The sequence below is a fragment of the Terrapene carolina genome, unplaced genomic scaffold (genome assembly GCF_002925995.2).
Source record: "Terrapene carolina triunguis isolate 2854851 unplaced genomic scaffold, T_m_triunguis-2.0 Scaffold84, whole genome shotgun sequence".
Classification (NCBI taxonomy): domain Eukaryota; kingdom Metazoa; phylum Chordata; order Testudines; family Emydidae; genus Terrapene; species Terrapene triunguis.
Genome location: NW_020664435.1, coordinates 1,452,373 through 1,477,992, shown reverse-complemented (window position 1 = coordinate 1,477,992; position 25,620 = coordinate 1,452,373). Strand labels below are relative to the sequence as shown.

The window sequence follows — 25,620 nt, the reverse complement described above, 5'->3', positions numbered from 1 at the left end:
TGTCCGTGGTCCTGCTGCTCTTTCAGCCAGCCAGGAACACAGACCTCTCTCCTCCAGCTACAGGCAGCAACTGACTACTGCTCTGTTCTGCAGCTCCTTTTATATGGCCCTGCTGGGCCCTGGTTGGCTGCTCTCTGCAGCTTCTCTCATTGGCTGTTTCTCCGCAACCAGTCTAGGCTGCTTGGAGGACTTCTCATTACAACAGAGAATTCTCATTACAACAGAGAATCACCCTACCTATGAGTAAAGACAAAATACTGTTTCAGTATAACAGAGAGTCAGAAAAGGTACTCTGTGTCCTTTCACTGAGGAGATGTCTTGGGTAGCAGGAATGTTCTCAGGAAAAATTGGATCCTGGTTCCTATGAAGCCAGCCAGCTCTGCCGCATACTGAACTTTGTGGGGAAACCTACTTTATTAAGTAGAAACGTAACTAATAGTAAGTGTAGACCCATGTTCAAGTTTTATGATTTTGTTTTGTATTATAACGTTTGTTTCCACCACACTTTCTAGTTAGGTTTATCTAAGAAAAAATGGAGAGCTATGTTTGTTTTATTATAAGTGCTCACAAGTGCTGTGTGATTTTACAGGAGCAGTGATTTAAGGTAAAACTACTTATTGGGGTACACTGGTCCTTTGGGGGCAGAGGATCTGGGATTTCTCTGAGTAGCCAGTGTCAGGGGTAGGATATCACAGCGGAACAATTCAAAGAGATTCAGGGACGAGGGGTGCATCTATTGTTAACCTGCAAGGCAAAGATAGGGCTGCCATAGCCCAAAGGAGAGTGCTTGAGGTGCTGAAAGGCTGCTAGTATCAGGGAGCTAACACCCAGCCACTATGGCATGTTTCGGTCTTGCGTGCCACAAGAACCATCACAAAGCATACTAGTGGGAAAGCTAGCAGATGCAGATTGAATAGCATCTATTTACATTAATTAATTTACTCACCATTTATGAAAAAATACTCATGCTCTGTGCGTAGAAGATGACAACTTGTAACTTTCTGTTTCTGTTAGCAAATTGCAGACAATGTGAACTATATTAATTATCCAGGGAATAGATGTTATATGTTGTTGCTTTGGAAGGATTGTGTGGTAAAGCATCTTATTTGATGTGATTCACTTTAGATAATGATGTGTTTGGTTTGTCTCCTTATGAAAGTATCAGAAAAAGTAATAGTTTTTCCAGACCACTAGTATTACATTACTGAGAAAGGAAGTTTGGTTTCATTTGCAACTCTTTAAATCATCCTTGGTAGATCATTTTTCCTCGGACTTGAGAGCTCTTCTATTTCATGGGGGAAGGGAGCAATAAGAGCGTACTATTTTTAGGAAAGCTGGAACTAGCCCATTGGCACATAAATTGTTTTCTAAAGAAATGTACCATATCTTTTAATATCTGTGGATCATTAGAGTTTGTTTTTATATTTTAATGTTAATGTCTACAGAATAGAAAGATTTGTCTTTTAATAGCTCAAGAAATGTGTATAGAAAGATTAGTTGCAAATATCAGAGGTGAGTCTGAGGGTATGTCTACACCACAGTGGCACAGCTGTGATGCTGTAGTGCTATAGTTTAGACACTTCCTCCATTGACAGAACGAGTTTTTCCATCAATGTAGGTAATCCACCTCTCAGAGAGGCAGTAGCTAGGTCGATGGAAGAATTATTTGCCTTTTAATCCATTTTCCCAGGCTCATTCTAAAATTCCAACCCCCTGAGCACCTTATATTGATGGGCACATAACATAAATAGTGCTTGCTTTCTATCATAAAAATTGAATACAAATTTATGATATCATAATATGAGATTTTTTTCTATAATGGAGAGAGCATTTGGATTTGGCTACTTTGCAATTTAAGAAGAAATTTCCCGCAAGAAATGGAATAATAGTAAAACAAAAACAACTATTTCTTTTAGTTTGTTTTGATAGGCTTAATTTTTTTAAAATATTAATAATTTTTGGTGCTCATGAAAATAACAATAAGTTCATCCGCTAGAACCAGGCACAGTGGCAGGTGCTGTTAAAGCTTCCCCACATGGGTGTATGACTGCATTTCAGTTCTGACCTGCTACACCACCTGCTGTTCAAGCCACAGAAACTGCCAGCCTGTGGAGTAGTTTGTATGATGAGACGGACTATCAAGTTTCTCTTGGAGATAACATTGAAGCCCAGGTCTTTGTCGGGACGTTAACCAGTTATGCACCTCCTATATTATATAATGTTATATTAATATATAAGAATTTTTAAATGCACATATTATGTGTATTATAAGGATTTAAGTAGCAAGTTAGTTGTTTTTTCAAACATTTTTTAGGCTTGCTAGTTATAATGTAACCCAGTGCAAGCATGCTAACTGTACTATGACTTTACAGGAGCCATGTAAGCATAGCTTTCCCCATTTTCTTCCAGTGAGAAGATTGATGACCAGTGGTATCCTACTTCAGATTTTCCCACTTCATGATACAGAAGAATTGAAGAAGCTCTGGTACACCTGGTGTGGCCAGGTCAAAATTAGTTATCAACCTTTAGGTATGTTAGCACTTATTTCACTGAATAAATAAAATGTCTTGAAATCAGAAGTGGCTCCAGTGGTGGTGAGCTTTTGAGAAGCTAGCTGTCCTTTTCTAATCAAGAGAGCTGTTTCTGAGTACAGACTTCCGATCCTGCTGACTCACTTTATCTAAACTATTTCCCTGAAACTTTTGGATAATTGGCGTTGCATGGCAGCAGGTTAAGGGAAGTTATAAAAGTGTGATTTGCTTTGGGTTAATGAACTTCCAAAGTCCATTAGCCAAGGCTTTGGAGATTGAACCCACTGGCGACAGAAGGTCTTCTGGTTTGTATCCCTCTTTAACACCCCCCCGGCCCCGGAAAAAAAACAACAAAACCCTGGAAAATTAAATGTAGGAAAGAATACATTTAATGCAGTGTTACAGTTTCACAGTTAAACACTCAAAAGTAAGGAAATGCCATAGTTAATTATAGCTTAGTTTGAGCAATAACAGTTCAACCATCTTTGAGTATGAGGAGATTGTCGGGAGAAAAACATTTTCCTCATTGTAAAAAGGAATTCTTACAAGTGTATTTTTAACAGCTCTAGTGCCAGCGTAGCTGAGGCGAGAAAGTTAAAATCGGTTCTGGTGAAAACTGTTTTTGATTGCTGTTCTATTCTGATTTTTAAATCATGCCCATCACAATGGTATATGAGCACCCGGTTATGAGGTTTGAAAATTGTACTTCAGGCATACATAGTACTTTCAGTACATTTTAGCATTTCTTACCAATCTTTTAAGTGATGGATGCATAATACTGTTTATACATACATGGAAACCTAACTACATATTGTACTGAGAAGGAGAAGAATGCTCTTTCAGTTGGATACTATAGTTATAAGGTGTGAATTGTATGAGGCAAAGCTTTGTCATGGACTTTGTTTTTCTGGCATACACAGAAGAGTACAAAATAGAAGATGCTAAACTTATATCTAAGATTGTAGAAAAAATGTTTGATATTTGAGAAATTATATGCTAATGTAATAAAAGATTAAATTGTAATGTATACATGCAAATGCATGGGGTCATGGAAGATTGGATATCCGTTCTTAAATTCAGCATTTTTTATTGTACTTTTGAGTAGTTAAATGAGTGTAAGCTTAACAATTAAGGTCCCTCAGGAACTGAAGAAACTTAAATGATAGAAATTCCCATGATTGCTTCAGAACATTTAATCTCTCAGGTAAAGTAAAAAAAATCCCCGTAGTTAGAACAAGTCTTTGCCCAGGCTAAAGAACATCTTTTGGGCTGGGTGGTTCTCAGTGATCTTTCCACATTAAGCTCAGTCTTTCATAGCTGCAGCAGGCCTCTGCCTAGGCTAAGCTTTTTCCAGTCTTTTTCAGGGCTGGAGAAAATCTTTACAGCTGGGCAGGCTTCTAAGATAACCTCAGTCCAAGGCTAACAGGCTCTTTCAAAGCTGAGGCAAGCTTTATAGATTCCAAGTCTTGCTCCCCACTAAACTCCAGCAAACTCCTCCCCGCATTAGACTCTGATCAGCAGTCACTCTGTCACAATGTCATTTCTTAAAGACAATATTTTAATACATGTAAGCAGAGGCTCTGCTAAAATTCTGCATTAGCCTTAATTTTGGCATTTCTTTTGAATGCCTAACTCGTCAATCTTAACTTTGCAATAACACAGTGTTTTGCAATCAGTAATGCTTTAATTGATGTTAGCATTTTGTTTCTACTAGATATGTAATGCTATAGTTATAGATGCTAAGATAAGCTGTAGTTACGGCTTTCCTACTAATTTTTTTTTCAAATATACCTTCTGGTAGTTTTGGAGGTGTGGTAAGAATTACAGAGAAGTAATGATACTGGTTTTCTCTGTTTGGGAAACTGAAATTTGGGCCATTGTCTTAATCTGAAACTTCATTTCATATTACACTGAGATCTATGTTGGGAATGGTTTAACATAATCAAATAAGTTCTTGTCTACACTACAACGCGGGGTCGATCTAAGATACGCAACTTCAGCTACGTGAGTTGCTACACTTACTGCGGTGTCTTCACTGGGGTAAGTCGACAGCTGACGCTCTCCCTTCGACTCTGCTTGCGCTTCTCGTTCTGGTGGAGTACCGGAGTCGACGGGAGAGTGCTCAGCGGTCGATTTATCGACCTCCGCTAGATTGATTGCTGCCCACCAATCAGGTGGGTAGTGTAGACAAACCCTCTAATGGTTTGGTGAAATGGATAAGTTGTTTACTTAGTGGTAATATCTGAAAGGAAATCTTGTCTTCAATGCAACCAGTATGACATAGGAACCTAATGTTCACTCCTTCTTTTAGTGTGCCAGTCAGATAACTCTTTTGTGTCTTTAGAAAATAATGCAGTTCCTATTGAAGATTTTAGTATTTCTGTCTCAGAATATTTTAAAAAGCTTTGTGTGTTTTGAAAAATAAGTTCTTTTGGTGTTTTCCCCCTTGCCTTGGCTTAGTTTTTTTTTTTCTCTCTCCACAGATGAAATCCGTTGCTATTTTGGTGAAACGATTGCTCTGTATTTTGGCTTTTTGGAATACTTCACATTTGCTTTGGTTCCTATGGCTCTCATTGGGATTCCTTACTATGTGTTTGCATGGGAAGACTATGACAAGTATGTGATGTTTGCCTCATTCAATCTACTTTGGTCTACAGTGATCCTTGAAGTTTGGAAGCGCTGCTGTGCTATTATGACTTACAAATGGGGGACACTGTTGATGAAGCGGCAGTTTGAGGAACCGAGGCCAGGATTTCATGGTGTTTTGGGAATCAATCCTGTCACTGGCAGGGAGGAGCCGGTATACTCAAGTATTAAAAGACAGATACGAATTTATCTGGTGTCCTTGCCATTTGTGTGCCTTTGCCTCTATTTCTCACTGTATGTCATGATGATTTACTTTGAGTTGGAGACTTGGGCTCTGGATTTTCATGAGGAGAATGAGTCTTATTTTAGCAAATTAATGCTATTTTTGCCCAGCATAATCTATGCTATTGTGATTGAAATGATGAACCGCGTCTACCGATATGCTGCAGAATTCTTAACATCATGGGGTAAGACTTGTCTTTTTTTCTTTCTACTTTTCTTTTACATGAGAAAGTAAGAAGCCCAAACATTTAGAATAAATGTATATAAACACATTTCCTAGTGAGGAAGGCATTTCCTAAACTTACTTCTGTGTACATAAAGAAAACTGTCTGGACAAATCCATGGTTTAGTTGTGCAGGAGCATCCACCCCACACTGGCAGAGAAGGGGTTAAAAGCAGCCTAGGGAGGCTGTACAGGGAGCAGCCAATTGGAGAGCGGCTGCTAGGAGCAGCCAATCAGGGCCCAGCAGGCCCATATAAAAAGAGCTGCAGGGCCAGCAGTGGTGAGGTGCTGCAGGAAGCTTGGACAGGGTAGCTGCTAGCAGAGACCAGGGGAGCTAGAGAGAGAGCTTCTGGCTGGCTGCTGGGACTTGCAGGCTTGAGGCCCTGAGAAGAGGGCGAAGAAGGTACTGGGGCCGGGGGAAAGTGGCCCAAGGAATTGAAGCAGCACTGGTGAGATGTTAAGGAGAGGCTGCTAGATACAGGGTTCCTGGGGGTGGGATCAGAGTAGTGGGTGGCCCTGGGTGTCTCTCTTCTCCCCCCCCCCCCCACTCAGCCTAAGGGCTGAGTCAAGAAGAAGACCCTGCGGTTTGGGGAGCTGAGAGAGGAGCCGTAGGCAGGAGCAGAGACTGAGTGTTGGTGTGCAGACCATTGACGTGGGTGTTTGGCTTGAGCTAATCTCCAGCATGACCAGGAGGAGGCACCAGTCTGGTGATGGGGGCTGCACCCCATCACAAGGATATGTTATCAGGATTTCTTCTTTGAGTGCTTGATCATATATATACATTTTCATTCCAGTCTTAGTGCGCGTTTGCCCCACACACTCGAGATTAAAGACTTTTGGCCAGAAGTGTCTATTGGATCCACTCATGTTCACTGAGTTCCCTTGTGCTCCTGTACCACTGGTATAAAGGACAGTGCAGGACCAGTTGCCACTTGGTTCCTTCTCATCGCCTGTGTGGCTTGAGATGGACCTCCCAGTGTCTCTCCCTTTGTTAATGATTTTTGGAATCAATTATATATTAGTGTTTGTTGGTTAGCTAGCTAGTTAGTTGATCATTGGCACCTCCCCATTTTTTGATAAATTATAGTTAGTTTTTGGGAAGTCTTGTTAATTCTTCCTTCCCTTGCATATGTTCCTCACCAGACTTTCTCTGGGACCATGACTTTAGGAAGTCACATCGAAAGTCACTTGGATTCAAATACTACCCCTCTTGCGAGGCAACAGTTCTAGTTCTTGATGGGCACATGAGGTGTCATAGAATCGTAGGACTGGAAGGGACTTTGAGAGATCTTCTAGTCCAGTCCCCTGAACTCCTGGCAGGACTAAGTATTATCTAGACCATCCATGATAGGTGTTTGTCTAACCTGCTCTTAAAAACCTACAATGAAAGAGATTCCACAACCTCTCTAGGCAATTTATTCCAGTACTTAACTACCCGGACAGGAAGTTTTTCCTAATGTTCAGCCTAAGCCTCCCTTGCTGAAATTTAAGCCTGCTGCTTCTTGTCCTATCCTCAGAGGTAAACAAGAACAATTTTTCTCCCTCCTCCTTGTAACAACTTTTTATATACTTGAAAGCTGTTATCATGTGTCCCCGCTCAGTCTTCTCTTCTCCAGACTAAACAAACCCAATTTTTTCAATCTTCTCTCATAGGTCATGTTTTCTAGACCTTTTGTTGCTCTCCTCTGGACTTTTTTCTCCATTTGTCCACATCTTTCCTGAAATTTGACACCCAGAACTGGACATTTGAGGCCATATCAGTGCAGAATAGAGTGGAAGAATTGCTTCTTGTGTCTTGCTTACAACACTGCTGCTAATACATCCCAGAATGATGTTCGCTTTTTTTGCAACCGTGTTACAATGTTGACTCATATGTGGCTTGTGATCCCCTATGGCCCCCAGATCCCTTTCTGCAGTATTCCTTCCTAGGAAGTCATTTCCAATTTTCAATGTGTGCAATTGATTGTTCCCTCCTAAGTCGAGTACTTTGCATTTGTCTTTATTGAATTTCATCCTGTTGTCTTCAGACCAAACCATTTCTCCAGTCTGTCCAGATCATTTTAAATTTTAATCCTATCCTCCAAAGCACTTGCAATCCCTCCCAGGTTGGTATTGTCTGCAGACTTTATAAGTGGTCTCTCTCTGCCATTATCTAAATCATTGATGAAGATATTGAACAGAACTGGGCCCAAGATCAATCCCTGCGGGACCCCACCCTTCTAGCTTGACTGTGGACCACTGATAACTACTCTCTGGGAATGGTTTTCCAACCAGTTATGCACCCACCTTATAGTAGCTCCATCTAGGTTGTATTTCCCATAGTTCATTTTTGAGAAGGTCATGCGAGACTATCAAAAGCCTTACTAAAGTCAAGATATACCACATCTACCGCTTCTTCCCCCGCCCCCCATCCACAAGCTTTGTTACCCTTCAAAGAAAGCTATTAGGTTGGTTTGACATGATTTGTTCTTAACAAATCCATGCTGACTGTTTCTTATCACCTTATTATCTTCTAGGTGTTTGCAAATTGATTGCTTAATTATTTGCTCCATTATCTTTCCAGGTACTGAAGTTAAACTGTGTGGCCTGTAATTCCCCAGGTTGTCCTTAGCCCCTTTTTATAGATTTGCACTATATTTGCCCCTTTTCAATCCTTTGGAGTCTCTCCCATCTTCCATAACTTTTTGAAGATAATCTCCAGTGGCTCAGATATCTCCTCAGTCAGCTCCTTGAGTATTCTAGGATGTATTTTATGAGACCCTGTTGACTTGAAGACATCTAACTTATCTAAATATTTTTTAACTTGTTTTGTCCCTATTTTAGCCTCAGATCCGACCTCATTTTCACTGGTGTTCACTATGTCAGACGTCCAATTGCTACTAAACTTTTTGGTGAAAACTGAAATAAAAAAGTCATTCAGCACTTCTGCCATTTTCACATTTTCTGTTGTTGTTTTTCCCCTCTTGTTGAGTAACGGGCCTAACCTGTCCTTTGTCTTCCTCTTGCTTCTAATATAGTTATAGAATGTTTTCTTGTTACTCTTTATTTCTCTAGCTAGTTTAATCTTTCTTTGTGCCTTGGCCTTTGTAATTTTAATCCTACATGCTTATATTGTTTGTTTATATTTATCCTTTGTAATTTGACCAATTTTCCACTTTTTGTAGGAGTCTTTTGAGTTTCAGATAATTGAAGATCTCCTGGTTAAGCCAGCGTTGTCTCTTGCCATACTTCTTATCTTTCCTACACAGTGGGATAGTTTGCTCTTGTGCCTTTAATAATGTCTCCTTAAAAACCAGCCAACTCGCTTGAATTGTTTTTCCCTTCCTCTTTTCTCTTGAACTTGCTTCCCATGGGATCTTACCTACCAACACCCTGAGTTTGCTAAAGTCAGCCTTCTTGAAATCCATTATCTTTATTGTGCTGTTTTCACTCCTACCATTCCTTAGAATTGTAAACTCTACCATTGCATTATCACTTTCACCTAAGCTGCCTTCCCCTTTCAAATTCTCAACCAGTTACTCCCTATTTGTCAAAATCAAATCTAGAACAGCCTCTCCCCTAGTAGTTTTCTCCATCTCTGAAATAAAAAAAATGTCTCCAATACATTCCAAGAAATTGTTGGATAATCTGTGCCCTGCTATGTTATTTTCCCAACTGATGGCTGAGTAATTGAAGTCCCCCATCACCACTAAGTCCTGTGCTTTGGATGATTTTGTTAGTTGTTTAAAAAAAGCCTCATCCACCTCTTCTTCCAGGTTAGGCGGTCTATAGTAGACCCCTACCATGACATCACCCTTGTTTTTTACCCCTTTTATCCTTACACAGAGACTTTCAACAAGCCTGTCTTCTATTTCCATCTCAACCTCAGTTCAAGCGTATACATCTTTTTTCCCTGCTTTTCCTTCCTGAGCAAGCTGTATCCTTCTATAACAATATTCCAATTGTGTATTATCCCACCATGTTGCCGTTCCAAGAGCATAAATGGTGGTGCAGGGCCAACCACAACTCAGTTATTTTTTCACCACAGAATCCAGCTGTACAATAGAACTCTGAAGCAGAGGGGAAGAAGGGTGGGTCGTGGAACACATATATATGGACTACATCTCAAACATCATCATCAGTAAAAAAACTCTTAAATAACTTTTTCTTCAAGTATTTGTCCATACATATGTATATATTCCACTCTTGGTGACTCCAAAGCAGTGACCTAAATAAAGTGGTGGGTGCTCAACAGAATCGTACACAGGGCTATTTGGTCTAGACCAAGATTCCACTTGTCTATCAGGAGATTCTCCAGTGGGCTGCCTCCCAGAATGCTGCTGATTTGTTAGAAATGTCAGATGCCAAGAAATGTTTTAGTGTCCTGCTCTAGAGCCTTCAAGAGGTTGGAAGTTACAGAAATCTTTTAAAGGAGTCAAAATATTATAGCAGCAATGCTAGAGAAGGAAAAGAATTCTAGTAGATTTTGATGGTTTGGGGGAAGGGTTGCACCGAGAACAGAGAAAACTGAATGATTTTTTGAGAGGGCTTACACTGAATTAAGGATGATTTAGAGAGCCTGAGAAGAGGGGTATTGTAGAGGATGAAGTTTGTGTTTAGTTGATTATTTTAATAAATTGGACCTGATGTTTTGTAATCAATACTGCTATTAAGTAAAATGTTTTATATTTTGTTTTTCTGACCCTTCTCTTCATGCTCCAGAATTGAGTAATGTATATGCTATATTTATGCAGATTTAATTAAACACGTACAAGAATGCATGTTCTGGGCATCAGGGACCCTTGCCATCAGTTAAAAGTACAAAAATAAATACAAAACCAAAATAGCAACACATTTTCCCCACATACATAATCACTAGGCGTCAAAAATATTACAAACCAAATAAAATCTCCCCATTCCTCAAAGGAGCTCTTTCCCTAGCCATCTGAGCCCTCACAAAATGCCTGCCCAAAAGAATAAAAATATTAAAATTGTGACCTTTCTGTAGAGAATATCCATTTTATTGTCCTTACTGAAAACCACAATTGAGCCTGCATAATTAAAAAAACAAAAATGATAGCTTCAGATTTAGAAAAAACCCTCAGATGATTCATGGATAGCCGCTCTTTAATTGTAAAGTGAATTTCTACTCTGAAAAGTGAGTATGTACAAATACATCACTTTCTTCAATTATTGTTTAGGCAGGGACAATGAGCATAAAGGTAAGGAGCTTGTAAAATGGTTAAAAAAACAAAACAAAAAGTATCCAGAGAGTTTAGGCTGTATTGTAATTCTGAAGCCTGAATCTTTAAAGGTCCTAATTCTGTAATGACTGTGTATGTGCAGAACTTCATGTATCATAAGAAGTCCCATTTGAGATCTAACAGCCAAATCCAAAGCCCTGTGGAAGTTGACGATGGTCTTTCCATTGACTTCTATGGGTGTCAGATTAGTACCCAGTCATTAGGGTCCATTCCTGCTTCACATTGTATTTCAGTTAGTTTTGTATTTGATTTCAATGGGAGCGGGAGCAGGATCAGTGCCTCAATCACACTTAACACAATTTTCCTCCTATTTTTCTATTATAAAATAGTTCTCATAAAAGAGAGAGAGATTCAGAAGTATTTTTGTAATAGGAAAAAATACTAATATACTTGATACGCATCAGGATACTTGAAGATGGGCTAAACACTGAGGTGGGTATGGCACAGCCCAAACTTTTCACCACAGGCTCTTGCTTAAATAGTTCTCTAACTAGAGGAAAAAATGCTTGTTTGTTTTTATTACACAATAGTGTCTAATATGTGTTCTGTGCTTTGTATTGTATCTCAATTGTTTTTAATATTTTAGAAAATCATAGACTGGAATCGTCACATCAGAATCATCTAATTTTGAAGGTCTTAGTGGTAGGTATGTTTAGTGTAATATTTTATTTAAGGAGGCAATATATAATGTATTAGACACTTGTTTCCACAATGGTCAGCTTTCATTTTTCCCATATTGAATTTCTTCCTTTCAAGATTCTAGATGTGTGGATTTTTCTTTTTTCTTTAGATGATCCTTGCTGCACCTGGAAACTATTGCTTTCATTCTTTTAAAAGGATAAGTTCTAATTTATGTATCAAGAAACTCTTGTTTTCACTGATTCATTCATCCAAGAATATTACCAAATGCTTGATGTAGAGCCTGATTGTGCAAATACTTTTCAAATACATTAACGTACTTGCATAAGCAGTCATAGGAGTAAAAAGCAACAGAGGGTCCTGTGGCACCTTTGAGACTAACAGAAGTATTGGGAGCATAAGCTTTCGTGGGTAAGAACCTCACTTCTTCAGATGCAAGTCATAGGAGTGTAGTTATTCACGAGCATAAGGGCACGTCTACATTGGCAAAGTTACAGCGCTGGCAGTTACAGCGCTGCTCAGAAAGCGCTGAAGGGAAACCGCTGTTGTGTTCACACTGGGCTGGAATAGCGTAGCTGAAGTCGAAGTATCTTGGATCGAATTACCTGGGGTCCACACGGCGCGGGATCGACGGCCGCGGCTCCCCCGTCGACTGCGCTACCACCGCTCGCTCTGGTGGAGTTCCGGAGTCGACGGGGAGCGCGTTCGGGGATCGATATATCGCATCTTAACGATTTATCTCGGATAAATCGATTGCTACCCGCCAATATGGCGGGTATTGAAGATGTACCCACTGTCAGCTGCCTGCACAATAACATGTTCACACTTGTGGCGGTATTTGGAGTGGTGCATTCTGGGCAGCTATCCCGCAGAGCACCTCTTTCTCTTCTGCCGCTAAGGCGGAGGGGGTTTGCGGGGCATCATAGGTCCTGTCCCAATGACCCGTAATGCATTGCTTCGCATCCCTGAAATCCCTGTGCTTCCGTCTGCATTTGGTACCATCTTTCAACGGTTTGTGTACTGCGTGCACTCCCTCTTCGGGCTGCAGGAATGGATCCCGAACTGTTGACCAGTATGCTGCTCGCTCTGAGTAACACGTCACGAGTGGCAGTGGAGTTATTCCTTAAACTACAAATGCAAGAGGAGTTCGACATTGATCTCGCCACACGTAGTAGCTATGACACGAGATTGGTTGTGGCATTCACGGAGGTGCTGATCACAGTGGAACGCTGCTTTTGGGCTCGGGAAACAAGCAGAGTGGTGGGACCACTTCATCATGCACGTCTGGGATGATGAGCAGTTGCTGCAGAACTTTCGGATGAGGAAAGCCACATTCATGGGACTGTGTGATGAACTCGCCCAAGCCCTGCAGCACAAGGACATGAGAATGAGAGCTGCCCTGTCATTGGAGAAGCTCGTGGCGATTGCACAGTGGAAGCTGGCTACTCCAGAATGCTACCGATCAGTCGCTAACGAGTTTGGAGTGGGAAAGTCGACCGTTGGACTTGTTTTGATGGAAGTGTGCAGGGCCATTAATCACATTCGCTCCGAAAGACCGAGACTCAGGGCAACGTGCGTGACATTGTGGATGGCTTTGCACAAATGGGCTTCTCTAACTGTGGAGGGGCGATAGATGGCATGTATATTCCGATTCTGGCATCAGACTACCTAGCCATCGAGTACATTAATCGAAAGGGGTATTTCTCAATGGTTCTCCGGGTGCTTGTGGATCACCATGGGCATTTCATAGACACTAGCGCAGGCTGGTCCGGAAACTTGCATGATGCACGCATCTTTCGGAACACTGGCCTGTTCAGGAAGCTGCAAGCAGGGACTTTCTTCCTGGACCAGAAGATCACCGTAGGGGAAGTCAAAATCCCCATTGTGATTCTGGGAGACTCCACCTACCCCTTAATGCCGTGGCTTATGAAGCCATACACGGGGCAACTTGACAGCAGCAAGGAGCGGTTCAACAACAGGCTGAGCAAATGCAGAATGACTGTTGAGTGTGCTTTTGGCCGTTTAAAAGCCTGCTGGCACTGCCTCTATGGGAAACTGGACCTGTCTGATGACAATATCCCTATGCTTATAGCTGCGTGCTGTATGCTCCATAATATTTGTGAAATGAGGGGTGAAAGCTTCACTCAGGACTGGCCAGCCCGCACCACTTCCAGCAGCTCCCATTGGCCTGGAGCAGCGAACCGCAGCCACTGGGAGCCGCGATCGGCCGAACCTGCGGATGCGGCAGGTAAACAAACTGGCCCAGCCGGCCAGGAGCTTTCCCTGCACAAGCGGCGGAACAAGTTTAGGAACCACTGGACTAGAGCATTGCTGAAGTCAGCTGGTCTCTGCACAGCTGCAGGGGTCTGTCTGTGTGGATCACAATGCAGGATCAAAGATTGGTACTTACAAATTGCAGAAGGAAGAGAGCCTAGGGGGCTCTAGAAGAGGGGTGGAATAAACAGACCTCCCCTTTCTCCCCAAACTCTGCCAGCACTGATGGCAAATAGGATACATTTTTGGGAGGTGATCTGCTGGGGAATCCATTGGGAGTTGTGTATATATATCCAGAAAATGTATCCTTCTTGCCACATATATCCTTTCATTTAAGCAAGGTTCCAAATTCATGCATACAGTCGTCACACTTTAAAATTCATTCTTATTTTAGAGACAATGCCAATTCCAGTGGTATTTCCAATTTTAAATATATGGAATATCTGTCAAACTCATGTAATCTTTTAAAACTGATTGAACCTAACATGCAACTGCAGTGTATATCATGTACATACACCCACTTCTCAATGAATCATCCAGCAGGTATGTATTTATAACGTATTTCCAACGCTGTGACATAACTTAAAGAAACATTGTCATCTCAGTTTAGAACCAAAATTTGTCCTTCAAATTTCTCCTCAAGACCTGCTTTTATTTTTGTGCCTATGTGAAACTGGCAACTGATGAAAGCTATGTAGATGGCTGTAGGGATTTAATGTTTATCTGCTGTATTTGTTTACTTACATTTTATAAGTTTAATATAGCTGTGCATATATGCCGTGAATCAGGAAAGCATGTAAGCACATTAAGTGCTTTCCTGAATAGGAATGTTTCCCTGAAAAAGCTAAAAAAAAAAAAAAAAAAAAAAAAAAAAAAAAAACTAAAAGCTGTGATTTATAACAACATGGTCTTATTACTGTTTCTTCTCCTTTTCCCTTCTCTTCTCCTTTTGAGTTGTTTGTTTATACTCCTTTGTTGTGTCTGGGACAGACGCTACCTTCTTACTCTGTGTTTGTACAACGCCATAACTGACTGGAGCTTCTAGGAATTAGCACATTGAGAACAGGCTTAGATTTTCAAGGTAGCCTAAAGTGAAATTGAGCTATCTAGTTTCACTGAGAAAAATGCAAAAGTAAATGCCATAGACGTTGAAAAGTAGGTTAGAAAATCTAAGTTGTTAGTAATACAGGTACTGAACTTTGTAAATGAAGAATTTTTATCAGAACAATAATTCTTTAATTGAATTAGCTGTTATGTTGGGTGCTATTTATTGCTCATAGTCTACATTTGCTCTCTTGAGCTTGCTTTTCAATAATACTATTTACATTTTTTCTTTGCAGTTCAACTTTTTAAACTGCTTTGCCTCCCTCTTCTACATTGCTTTTGTCCTTTTTGATATGAAACTTCTGCGACAGGTGAGTTCTGGAAACTGTAAGATATCTAAGAAATATAGGGATAGTTGAAATAGGAATTCAGAGGGTTTCTTTTGCTTTTCTAATATAGGATATGTGTTCACCCTCTCTTAGTAATTTCTGGTAAATCCAGTTATCTGTATTTCAGTTCCTCTAATATATTTGCAAAGTCATAACAATATGAAAGAGGCACAAATAAAACCTACAAATAAGAAAATATTTTCAAACAATTTGACCTGCAAAGAAGAAAAAGGTGGGTGGGAGGTTAATATCTTTTTGATATATAAACAAGGCCTGAAACCTTTTTTTCTCTTGCCTTTTTTTTGTTATGCAGTAGACTTTTCAAATCTTGTCTGCATTGTTTTTTTCGAGGGACTCTGTTGACGACTGGAGAATAGTAGGATTACGACTACCATAAAAACCAAGCATTTGGAAAGAATTGAGGGGAAAATAATTTTTAGTCACTTTTTAAAACTCACTCTGTTTTTATTGATATCCATCAAACTTAAATGCATGAAAAATCTGAAGAAAAGATGTCTTTCTTTAAAAATTTAAAAATCTTTGATTTAAAGCTGATAACCCTTGAACTTGAGTTCTCTGGTCCTCCAAGGAGACCTCCAGAAAAACCAGGAAAGACAAGACTTGATATTGCTGATATTTTAATGTAAAAAGCAAGTGGTAAAGAAATTAAACAAAACAAAAATAAATCCAAACAAACTTTCAGGTTTTCTTTATACAGTAACTCCTCACTTAATGTTGTAGTTATGTTCCTGAAAAATGTGACTTTAAGTGAAACGATGTTAAGCGAATCCAATTTCCCCATAAGAATTAATGTAAATGGTGGGGGGGTTAGGTTCCAGGGCAGCTTCCCCTACTCTGCAAGCACCAGGGGTGGGAGGCTCAACCCTCAGCCCGCCCACTCCAACCCTTCCCCCAAGACCCCATCCTTGACCTGCCTCTTCTCCCCCCCCACCTCCTCCCCCTTTACTTCGCACGCTGCGTCCTGGCTCCTCCCCCTCCCTCTCCTCCCTGATTGCTGATTGCTGCGTTCGGGAGGCAGGGGAGGGAGGAGGGAGGCGTGCCGAGTCCTCGCTCCTCTCCCCTCCCCCCTGCCTCCAAAACACTGCAAGCCAGCTTATTGCCGCTGGGGAGAAAGCAGGCAGCCAAACAACGCAAGAGTGGAGCATTGCACAACTTTAAATGAGTATGTTCCCTAATTGATCAGCAACGTAACAACGAAACAACGTAAGCGGGACGACTTTAAGTGAGGAGTTACTGTATATCATAAAGAACCACAAACATTTTTTTTGTCTTTGTGGGTAATTTTTTAAATAAGTAAATTTAAGCAATAGTTTAAACCTACAAATTAGAAAATGTCTGCAGACATTTTGCAGTTGAGGCGCTCCTACTCACCTGGCTAATGGGAGTTTGGAAGTGGAATGCTGGTCTCATGAATTACAGTGTCACTTAAGATTTTCTTGTGTTTGAAATTGTCCTTTGTTTTTCCTGGTGTGGTAGTTTCTGAGCTGCTTGTCCTTGGCGCTACAAGAATTCCTCCATTTCCCTCTTTTTATTTTCCCAAACTCTAGTTATAGTGACCCTTTGTCTGAAAAGGCCACAATTTGGCTTGCTTTGGAGCCCATTTAGCTCTATTATTAGTTTTGTCAGTGGGGTTGTTACACATTGGCAAAGCATTCATTTTCCTCACAAGAGACTGAGTGTACAGTCTGCTCAGCACTTAGTCCCTACCAGCCCATGGCAAAGACTGGGAATTAGATCCACCTCATGTGTGTTGTGGTATTGCTAGACCACTAGACTGGCTTGATATTTGCTTTTATTGTCATTATAAATAACCATTGACAAGGTTATCTAAATGCACAAAATAATAAATAATTTTAAGATATATCACAATTTTGTTAAATAAATGTTGTTTTGTTTAATTTTCTTAAGAGCTTGGCCACTCTGCTGATAACTTCACAGATCCTAAATCAATTTGTAGAAGCCTTACTTCCTTACTGGCTCCAAAAGAGACATAATAAGAAAGTGAAGAAGAGGGTGTACTCCATAAAAGTGGATACTGATCTTTCATTATTTGAGCAAGTCAACCTGGAAAAAGAAATGGGCACCTATCTTGTAAGTTGAACATATGCTGCTTTGGTACAACTTTTGAAATTTACTGCTGACAAAAAGGGGCCATATGTTAATTTTAGATAACTGTAATGTAGTGGCTTGTGAAGAGAAGGAACTGTTTTATTTTAGAAGGGAATTTGAAGATGTGGTGTAAACATTTTGGGTTTTGTGCATTAGTCATTATGTATCCCATACAAACAAACCACAGAACCATTGAGAAAGCTAAATGGCTAACGTAACAACTGCTTCAGTCTTCAGTTCTAAAGTAGGATAGTAAGTTGCTGTATCAGAAATATTTGGTCACTTTTTTACCAGCAGAAGGTAAAATAGCTTATTAGTCTAAGATGTTTTGTGCGAATAGATATTGAAAAAAATCATGTTGCAATTTTAAATAAACAAGGGATGATACTAGAATACATTATACTCAATTCTTTTGGTGCCTTTGGTACACATTACATTTGTGTGTCCTCTAGGGATATGAATGTTCTAATTACTCCCACTTCATAATTTCCACTGTTAAAAATCAAAGGATATGTCTAGAGCAGGGGTTCTTCAACTTCATTGCACCGCAACTGCCTTCTGACAACAAAAATTACTACACGATCCCAGGAGGGGGGAGCGAAGTCTGAGCTCGCCTGAGCCCTGCCACCCTTGGGGGCGGGGGAAAAGCGGGGCGGCCAAAGCCCAAGCGCCACCACCCCGGGCGGAGGGGACCAACGCCAAAGCCCAAGGGCATCAGCCCCAGGCAGGGGGCCTGTAACCTGAGTCCTGACACCCAGGGCTGAAGCCTGACACCTGGGTGGTGGGGCTTTTGGGCTTCAGCCCTGGGCCCCAGCAAGTATAAGCCAGCCCTGACCACTTTGGGGTCCCGACCCACAGTTTGATAACGCTGGTCTAGAAGGTGTAACCATCTCATATTTTAAAACTTCTTTACTTTCTAGTTATTTCCACCTTTTTCTTGTTCTATGTCCCTGATTATACTTACTAAAGATGCACTCATCGCTGCCACCAGTGCAATGATATTCTCCAAAAATACCTGTGCCAGTGGTTTCCTGCTCATGAGTCTTTTGCTTCTAACAAAAGCCTATGAAGAAACTCCCATAGTTGAAATGTTCTGAGCTGTCAAGGCACCTCATGCACCCTTTTCCTAAAGTCAGTTCCTTTCTAATTGCCTTTGGTAGAGCTGCTACTGTGACTTATCAGTATTTTGACAATTGGTCTGACTCACAGCATCTCTCAAAATTTGCAGCATTTCTGGGTCTTCCATATCCTTGTTGGTCAGATTCTTAATTAAAAAAAAAAAACCTTTCTCGAATTCTGGTCCCTGTGTGTATTTCACTTTGGGTACGCATGCACACCAGGTGCCCGAGACTGGAAGGATTTTTCAGCAGTGTCTGCCTGTTGGTCTGTGCCAACGCCATTTGCCTCTTTGTGCTCCAATCTGAGGGTATAAGGGGCGGTTCAGACTGAATGCCTCTCCAGTTCCTTCTCTACCGCTTCATGATCCAAGACAGAACTTCTCCAGTGTCCTCTGAGTCTTTTTCTCTTTGAACCAGTAAGTATTTTAGGTTATTTAAATAGTTTTTGTTAGTTTAGTATAGTATTAGAGTTACATTGTTAGAATGTATAGTCTGTGGCGGAGGGCCTTCCCCTCATCCTCCATACTAGGTCTATTGTGTCCCAAATCCCGACTTTAAGAAATCTCTCTCCTACTCTCGGGTGTTCCCAGTTTCAGATGACCAGCAGCGGTGTCTATATTGCCTTAGAGAAGCCCTCGTCATTTCCAACTGCAACTACTGCTCCAAACTGGGAAAGGCAGACAGACTCAAGAAACACCTTATGGAGCATGCCATGAGGCTGCAGTCTGACCCCTCCCTTTAGACTGGCTAGAAGTGCCAAGAAACACATTGCCAAGCTCGTATTGGATGCAGAGGCAGGCAGGAGTAGAGATAAGGACTTCTCCTATAAATCTGCATATGAGAGTAGAAAACTCTCACGAGTTGGGGAGAGCCCCTGCATTCAGATCATCCCTCTGAGCGGGAGAGCCTTTTCTCTAACACCATCTCAGTCAAGAGATGCTCGTGGATCTTTGAAGATCTGTAAGGAGGCCTCAGCAGATGTGCAGGCTCCAAAAGAGAAGATGGTACCAGTGGGCTCAATCCTATCACCGGCACCAAATGAACATAAGCACTGGGACGACAAGAGCAAGCAATGAGCGGCACTGTCCAAAGACAGTCATACACTGTTGGCTCTGCCACACTCCAGCAATGAAAATAACATACTAAAACCACCTGATACTCTTCTCCTGATGATGCAAAAAGAGAGAAGCCCTCATCTTTCTGAAACTAAGGAAAGTTTCACATCACTGGAGGGCTTTATTATACTTCCTGATCAGGAGTCTCCTATTATCTCAAACTTAGTCCTCATCAGCGAAATTTTGACACCATTGGTTCTGGGTTGGAGTGACAGAAGCCATTTTCTGATCTGTTCTACGAAGTGGGATCTATCATCATTACTGTCCCGACGGCATGACTGATACAGGTGCATCCCATGTTTTTGTCTTTGGGAAAGTCAGTTGCGGGTGAAGAACCTGCCTCCCACACTCAGAAAAAAGACTTTAGCCTGAATAGAGGATCCAAAACCTCAGGGATCCTTCTCATCCACATAGTGACCTACTGAACCCAGAATAGTAATACCCCATGCCTTGGGGTCCTCTGCAACCTATGTATAAGCCAGAACTCTGGCCATACTGGGGACCAGGGATTTCTATGCATGGTACCATGAATTGATTCGCTCACAGTGTGAGTCAGCCATTTCCACCAAGGGAGGAACCAGTCCTCTTGCAATTACCATCTGAGGAGAAGGAAGAACTAGTAGAGATGGATCTGAAGGTGCCACCAGCACTGACCGTGTTTTCATAGTTTCTAGATGACGCCATGGCACTGGCTTCACCTGATGATTTCACATAGTTTCTAGATTTCCTGAGGAGAGTGGCTGACACTCTGCAGATACCATTTTGGAGTTCAACTAACTCCTCATAAATTTCTTGGCATCCTGCAAAGTGAAGGACCAAGCAGTGTCATGCTTCCATTCCATGAAGCCATTATGGAACCAGCTAAACTTATCTGGCACATGCTGGCAACCTGGGCTGCTACCTCTAAAAGAAATGAGAAAAATATTAAGGGCCATCAAGAGAAGAGAGTTTTTGTATACTCACCTGACCCCAAACTCCCCAGTTGTTCAGCCAAGATGGAAAGGTGCAGACAGCACCAGGCCAGATCTCCTCCCTCAAATAGAGGGATATACCTGTTGAAGATCTTTACATCAACCAGCCTGCAATTTAGAATAGTTGACACGCAAGCTTTACTTTCAAAATACAACTTTATTAATTGTTATAAATTCCAAGGATTTGCAAACAAACTCCTACAGGAACACAAAGTGCAGTTCCAGGCATTGATTGAGGCAGGAAAGCTGATAGCCAGATCAACCCTGCAGTCTTCCATAGATGCAGCTGGCAGCATCATGAGCCATGGCTTCAGCAATAGTTATGTGCAGAGCATCATGGCTTCACTCTTTGGGATTTCCATGCAATTTACAAGCTACAGTGGAGGATCTGCCCTTTGAAGGGAATAATCTCTTCAGTGACAAAACAGACAAGTCTTTGCACTCACTAAAAGACTCAAGGGCAACCCTATGCTCATTAGAAATTGACAGCGAAGACCTGAAGAGAGAGAACCACATCCTGGAGACCTCATACGGTGCTCCAAGTTCTCCTTCCATCAATGGTCTTAGGAGCTTCTGCCAAAGAGGCAGAAGATACAGCACAGTAAACAAATGGCTCCTCCAACAATGCCTTTCCAGTGTCAACCGCAGGTCAACAGATGCCATTCACATTACCCAAGTCCGCTCTTTTATATCAAGTACCCATTTGTCTGTTGTGATGGTCCATTTTTTTCCATACTTGGAAGGCCATCATAACAGACAAATGGGAACTTGATACAATACATTCAGGCTACATCACTGGCTTCTTCTCTCTTCCCCCTCCAAAAATCCCCTTTCCCTTCCCTCTTCAAGGATCCCTCTCACAACAGGATGCTCTCTCAAAAAGCTATAGAACTCAAATTACTTCCCAATACCAAAGAAGAAAGGGGACTGGAGATCCATTTTAGACCGAAGACAACTTAATATCTTTATTTGCAAGCTGAAATTTAGGATGGTTACTTTTGGTATCTATCATCCCCTCATTGTCCAGAAGGGATTGGTTCATGACTGACAATATGAAGGATGCCTATTTTCACATAGACATCCACCCTTCTCACAGATGGTTCCTGAGATTCATCATAGGGAATGAACATTTCCAATACAAGTTGCTTCCCTTTGGCCTGCCAACAGCACGAAGGGTAAATTTACCAAAGTTCTCTTGGTCATAGCAGCTCGCTTCCATTGTCATGGGTCGTCAGTCTTCCTCTGCTTAAACAACTGGCTACTGACAGGGAAATCCTACCAGGAGATACTTTCAGCAGCCAACCAACTGATCAATCTCCAGCAGTCACTAGGAATGCACATACACTTAGAAAAGTCCACTTTGGTGCCAACCCTAGTCCATAGAATTATAGGAGCAACCCTGGACTTGATCACAGCCAAAGCATTTCTCCTGCAGGACAGGTTCCAGGCTATCAAACATCTTGCTGTGCAACTCAGGCTGAGCCCACAGATGCAAATCTGCTCCTGTCTCATCCTTCTGGGTCATATGGCATCTTGTACTTACATAACCCCATTTGTGAAGTTATGTTCTTGCTGTCTACAGGCCCAGCTTTGCTCAGTTTAATTACTAGCCAGAGTCGTTATGAACAAACAAATCTCCCTCCCTCAAGAGGTTAGGGCCTCCCTGAGTTGGTGGGAGAATGAAGATCGTATTGTGCGAGAGTCCCTTTCTCTCCAACCTTACTACAGAAGACTGTCATCACAGATGCCTCCATGTTTGGCTGGGGTGTTCACCTGAGCGAACACTCAGTTCAAGGCACATGGTCAGCAAAAGAAAACAGAATGGACATAAACCAGCTTGAATTGAGAGGAGTTTGGGTGGCTTTCAAGCATCTTTTTTTTCACGCTCGTATAGTCTTGCCACATTCTAATGATGTTGGACGTTATTACCTCTGTGTTTTATATAAACAAACAGGGAGCCATGAAGTCCACCTCACTCTAATGCTGTAAAATTATGGAACTGGTGTATTCAACATCAGCAGTGCTCCTACCGGGAATAAACACCACCTGGGTGGACAGCCTCAGCAGGTGCTTCTCTCAGGACCATGAGTGGGAACTTCACGACTCAGTAATACAGACAATATTCCATCTTTGGGGGTCCCCCTCCTGCGACTTCTTTGCCTCCTGCAAGAACAAAAAGTACCTGAAATATTGCTCGGGGCGAGGGGATGGGAAGGGGGAGGGGCAGGCTTGGGTCAGAACTCCATGGGAGATGTGCTTCTGGTTCACTGGTCAGGACAACTAATGTACATCTTTCCTCCATCTGCTCAGGACATGAGGTAATAAGAAGAATCCAGCAGGGCAAGATGTGATCAGTAGGATCCCGCTCCTAAGTGCCCCAAGGCAATTCTGGTTTCCTAGCCTCCTTCAGTTGTTAGCTCATCCACATGACAACGTTCCAGACCTTCCCAGATCTGTTGACACAACACAAAGGCAGAATCAAGCATTCCAATCGAGACTCACTGCACCTGCCAACCTGGTGTTTGCATGAGCATTGAGCCTAGAGAATAAGTACTTGAGAGATATCCAGAAATGTCCAGGCTATTCTCAACAATAGTAGAAAGGAGTCTACTAAAATGCAGTTATGCAGTCAAATGGAAGGAAATGATTTTCCATCTGGGCTCATAACCAGCATACTTCTTCAGAGGAATCAGACATCCCTGCTATCCTGGATACCTCCTATCCCTAAAGACCTCAGGATTCTCTCTCAACTCAATACACATTCACTTTGTACCTATCAGTACCTGCCATTCCCTGATCAATAACTACTCAATTTTTGCCCATCGTTTTACACTCTGCTTCCTAAAATGCTTGCTTCAGACCATTCCACCTATAAGCAAACCACCTCCAATGTGGGACCTTAATCTTGTCCTGTCAGTGCTCACAAAAACTCCATTTAGCATCCAGCTTGCTATAGCATCTCTCCTTGAAAGTAGCCTTTTTAATAGCCACCACCTCTCTGAGATGGGTGGGAGAACTAGGAGCCCTTATGGCAGATAAACTATACACAGTTTTACACAAAGATCAGATCACATTGAGACTGCCAACTAAGTTTACTCCCAGGGTGATTTCGGACTTTCACCTCAAAGTATTAACTTACCTACCTTTCAGAAACCATACACTTCTAATGAAGACAAATGTCTACATTCCTTGGATAGTCTCAGAGCAGTGATTTTCTATCTGCAGAGGACAAAACTGTTCAGAAAGAAACCTAGGTTATTGTTTCATTTAGCAGAATAGATGAGAAGTAAAGCTGTATTATTCCAAAGGCTCTCTGAATGGATCTCTGGATGCAGCCTCCTGTGTTATGAGCTAGCCAACACTAGCCCACCACAAGATGTGAGAGTTCACTCTGCCAGAGCCCAGGCAGCTTCAGTGTTGTTCCCATTGGTAAAATCGGCAAAGCTGCCACGTGGAGCTTGATACATACCTTTTCCAGACATTTAAGCCATAGTTCAGGCCTCAGCAGCAGAAGCTTCCCTGGATATTGTTGTACTCCAGTTGGCTGTTTTCCCCCAGTTGTGCTTGCATGCACCTCCGTAATAGATACTGCTCCCCGATAACCCACAGTGGAATACACATAGGGACCAGCACTTGAAGAAGAAAGTGAGGTTACTTACCTGTTCTGTAACTAGAGTTCTTCAAGATGTGTGGCCCCATCTGAATTCCAGTACCGCCCCCCCCCCCCCCCCCCCCCCGCTTCAGATAATGACTTGATTTGTGGTAGGGAAGGAACCAGAGAGGCAATCAGTCCTCACTGCCTGTTGTTTCCTTGGATCAGTGTACAAAGAGGTGAATGGCATAGGTGTGGACCAACGGATGCTGCTGGAAAAAAAATTTCAACCTCAGGTGCATGGTGTGTATCCGTACCCAAAGTGGAATACAGATGGGACCACGCATCTCTAAGAACTCTAGTTATAGAACAGGAAAGTATCCTCCCTTTATTGCTGTTGTCATTGTCTAGGGCATCACTTTCTTGTCCTGTTGACAGTTGTATCTGTTACATTTTTTTAATCTTATAAACCATCTTCAGACTTTTCTACTCTCCTTGGGTGGGGGAGTTCATGGGGAGAAAGTTCATCTCTGGAGAAAATAAAATTATTTATCAGTAATTATTTTACTCTGAAGATGTATATGAAATTTCCTAGTAGATTGCTTTTTCCCCACCCTCTTCTCATTGTTTAGAATGTTTTGTAATTTTTTTGCACATTTTTTTTAACTGTATTTTAATTGACTTTATTTTGGAAATTACCTCTGCCTGTAGTTTTTTTCTTTTCTTTTTTTCTTTTTAAGGAACTGACAAGACAGCATAGGGCACTGACCCCAGAACTCTGTGAGTTGCCCCTAAGGGTTCCCCAGAGGCTCAGAACTTTTACCCATAGGAGTTCCTGCCTGGTCAGATGCTGGAAGCACAGAACCAAAAATGTTAATGCATTATAATACATAGTTTCAGAGAATAAGTATTACAGTTAAGTAATTTATCTCTTAGTAGGCAGTAGTTCATGACACAATTTGGAATTTGCCTAGAACAACAGATCAAATGCTTCTCTTGTTGCATAAAATGCTGCAGAATTAGAAGCAGGAGGAGAATATTTAAATAGTATTTTTACATCTTAAAAGTTCTATAAGTATTAATCCTCACAACACCCTTGGCAGAAAGGTAAATATTATCCATGTTTTACATATGCAGAAACTAAGATTCAGAGAGATTAAGTAATTTGCCCAAATGCACACAGGCCAATCTCAGTTCACTAGATTACATGTATTTAAGGGCTCAGTTTTACTTCTCATCTGAAAACTAACAATAGCTCTGCATTGTAAGAGTGAAAGTGCAGTATTACACCAGTGGTTTTCAAACAGTGAACTATTGGTGGTCAACAGAGTATTTCTAGAATTATAACTTTCACAAGGGAGAAACATCTGTCTGTCTTTAAATGCTGATATTTCCAGGAGTCTGGCATAGAATCATTGTAGGATTTCCAGTGACTTTCAACCAACTACACTTAAAAAAAGCAGAACAGTCCTCAACCCCAATC

General features: G+C 41.6%; 1 protein-coding gene across 2 annotated transcripts in view; it reads left to right on the top strand.

Annotated features, from left to right (window-relative positions):
- The window catches only part of ANO10 (anoctamin 10), a 246,622-nt gene that overhangs the window by 19,587 nt on the left and 201,415 nt on the right, over positions 1-25,620 (top strand). For both annotated transcript variants that reach the window (XM_026649351.2, XM_026649350.2), the window contains exons 5-9: positions 2,410-2,529; positions 5,015-5,584; positions 11,452-11,507; positions 15,119-15,193; positions 17,141-17,323. In XM_026649351.2, the coding sequence (XP_026505136.1) occupies positions 2,410-2,529; positions 5,015-5,584; positions 11,452-11,507; positions 15,119-15,193; positions 17,141-17,323 (1,004 nt within the window). The remainder of the gene's footprint in view (positions 1-2,409; positions 2,530-5,014; positions 5,585-11,451; positions 11,508-15,118; positions 15,194-17,140; positions 17,324-25,620) is intronic.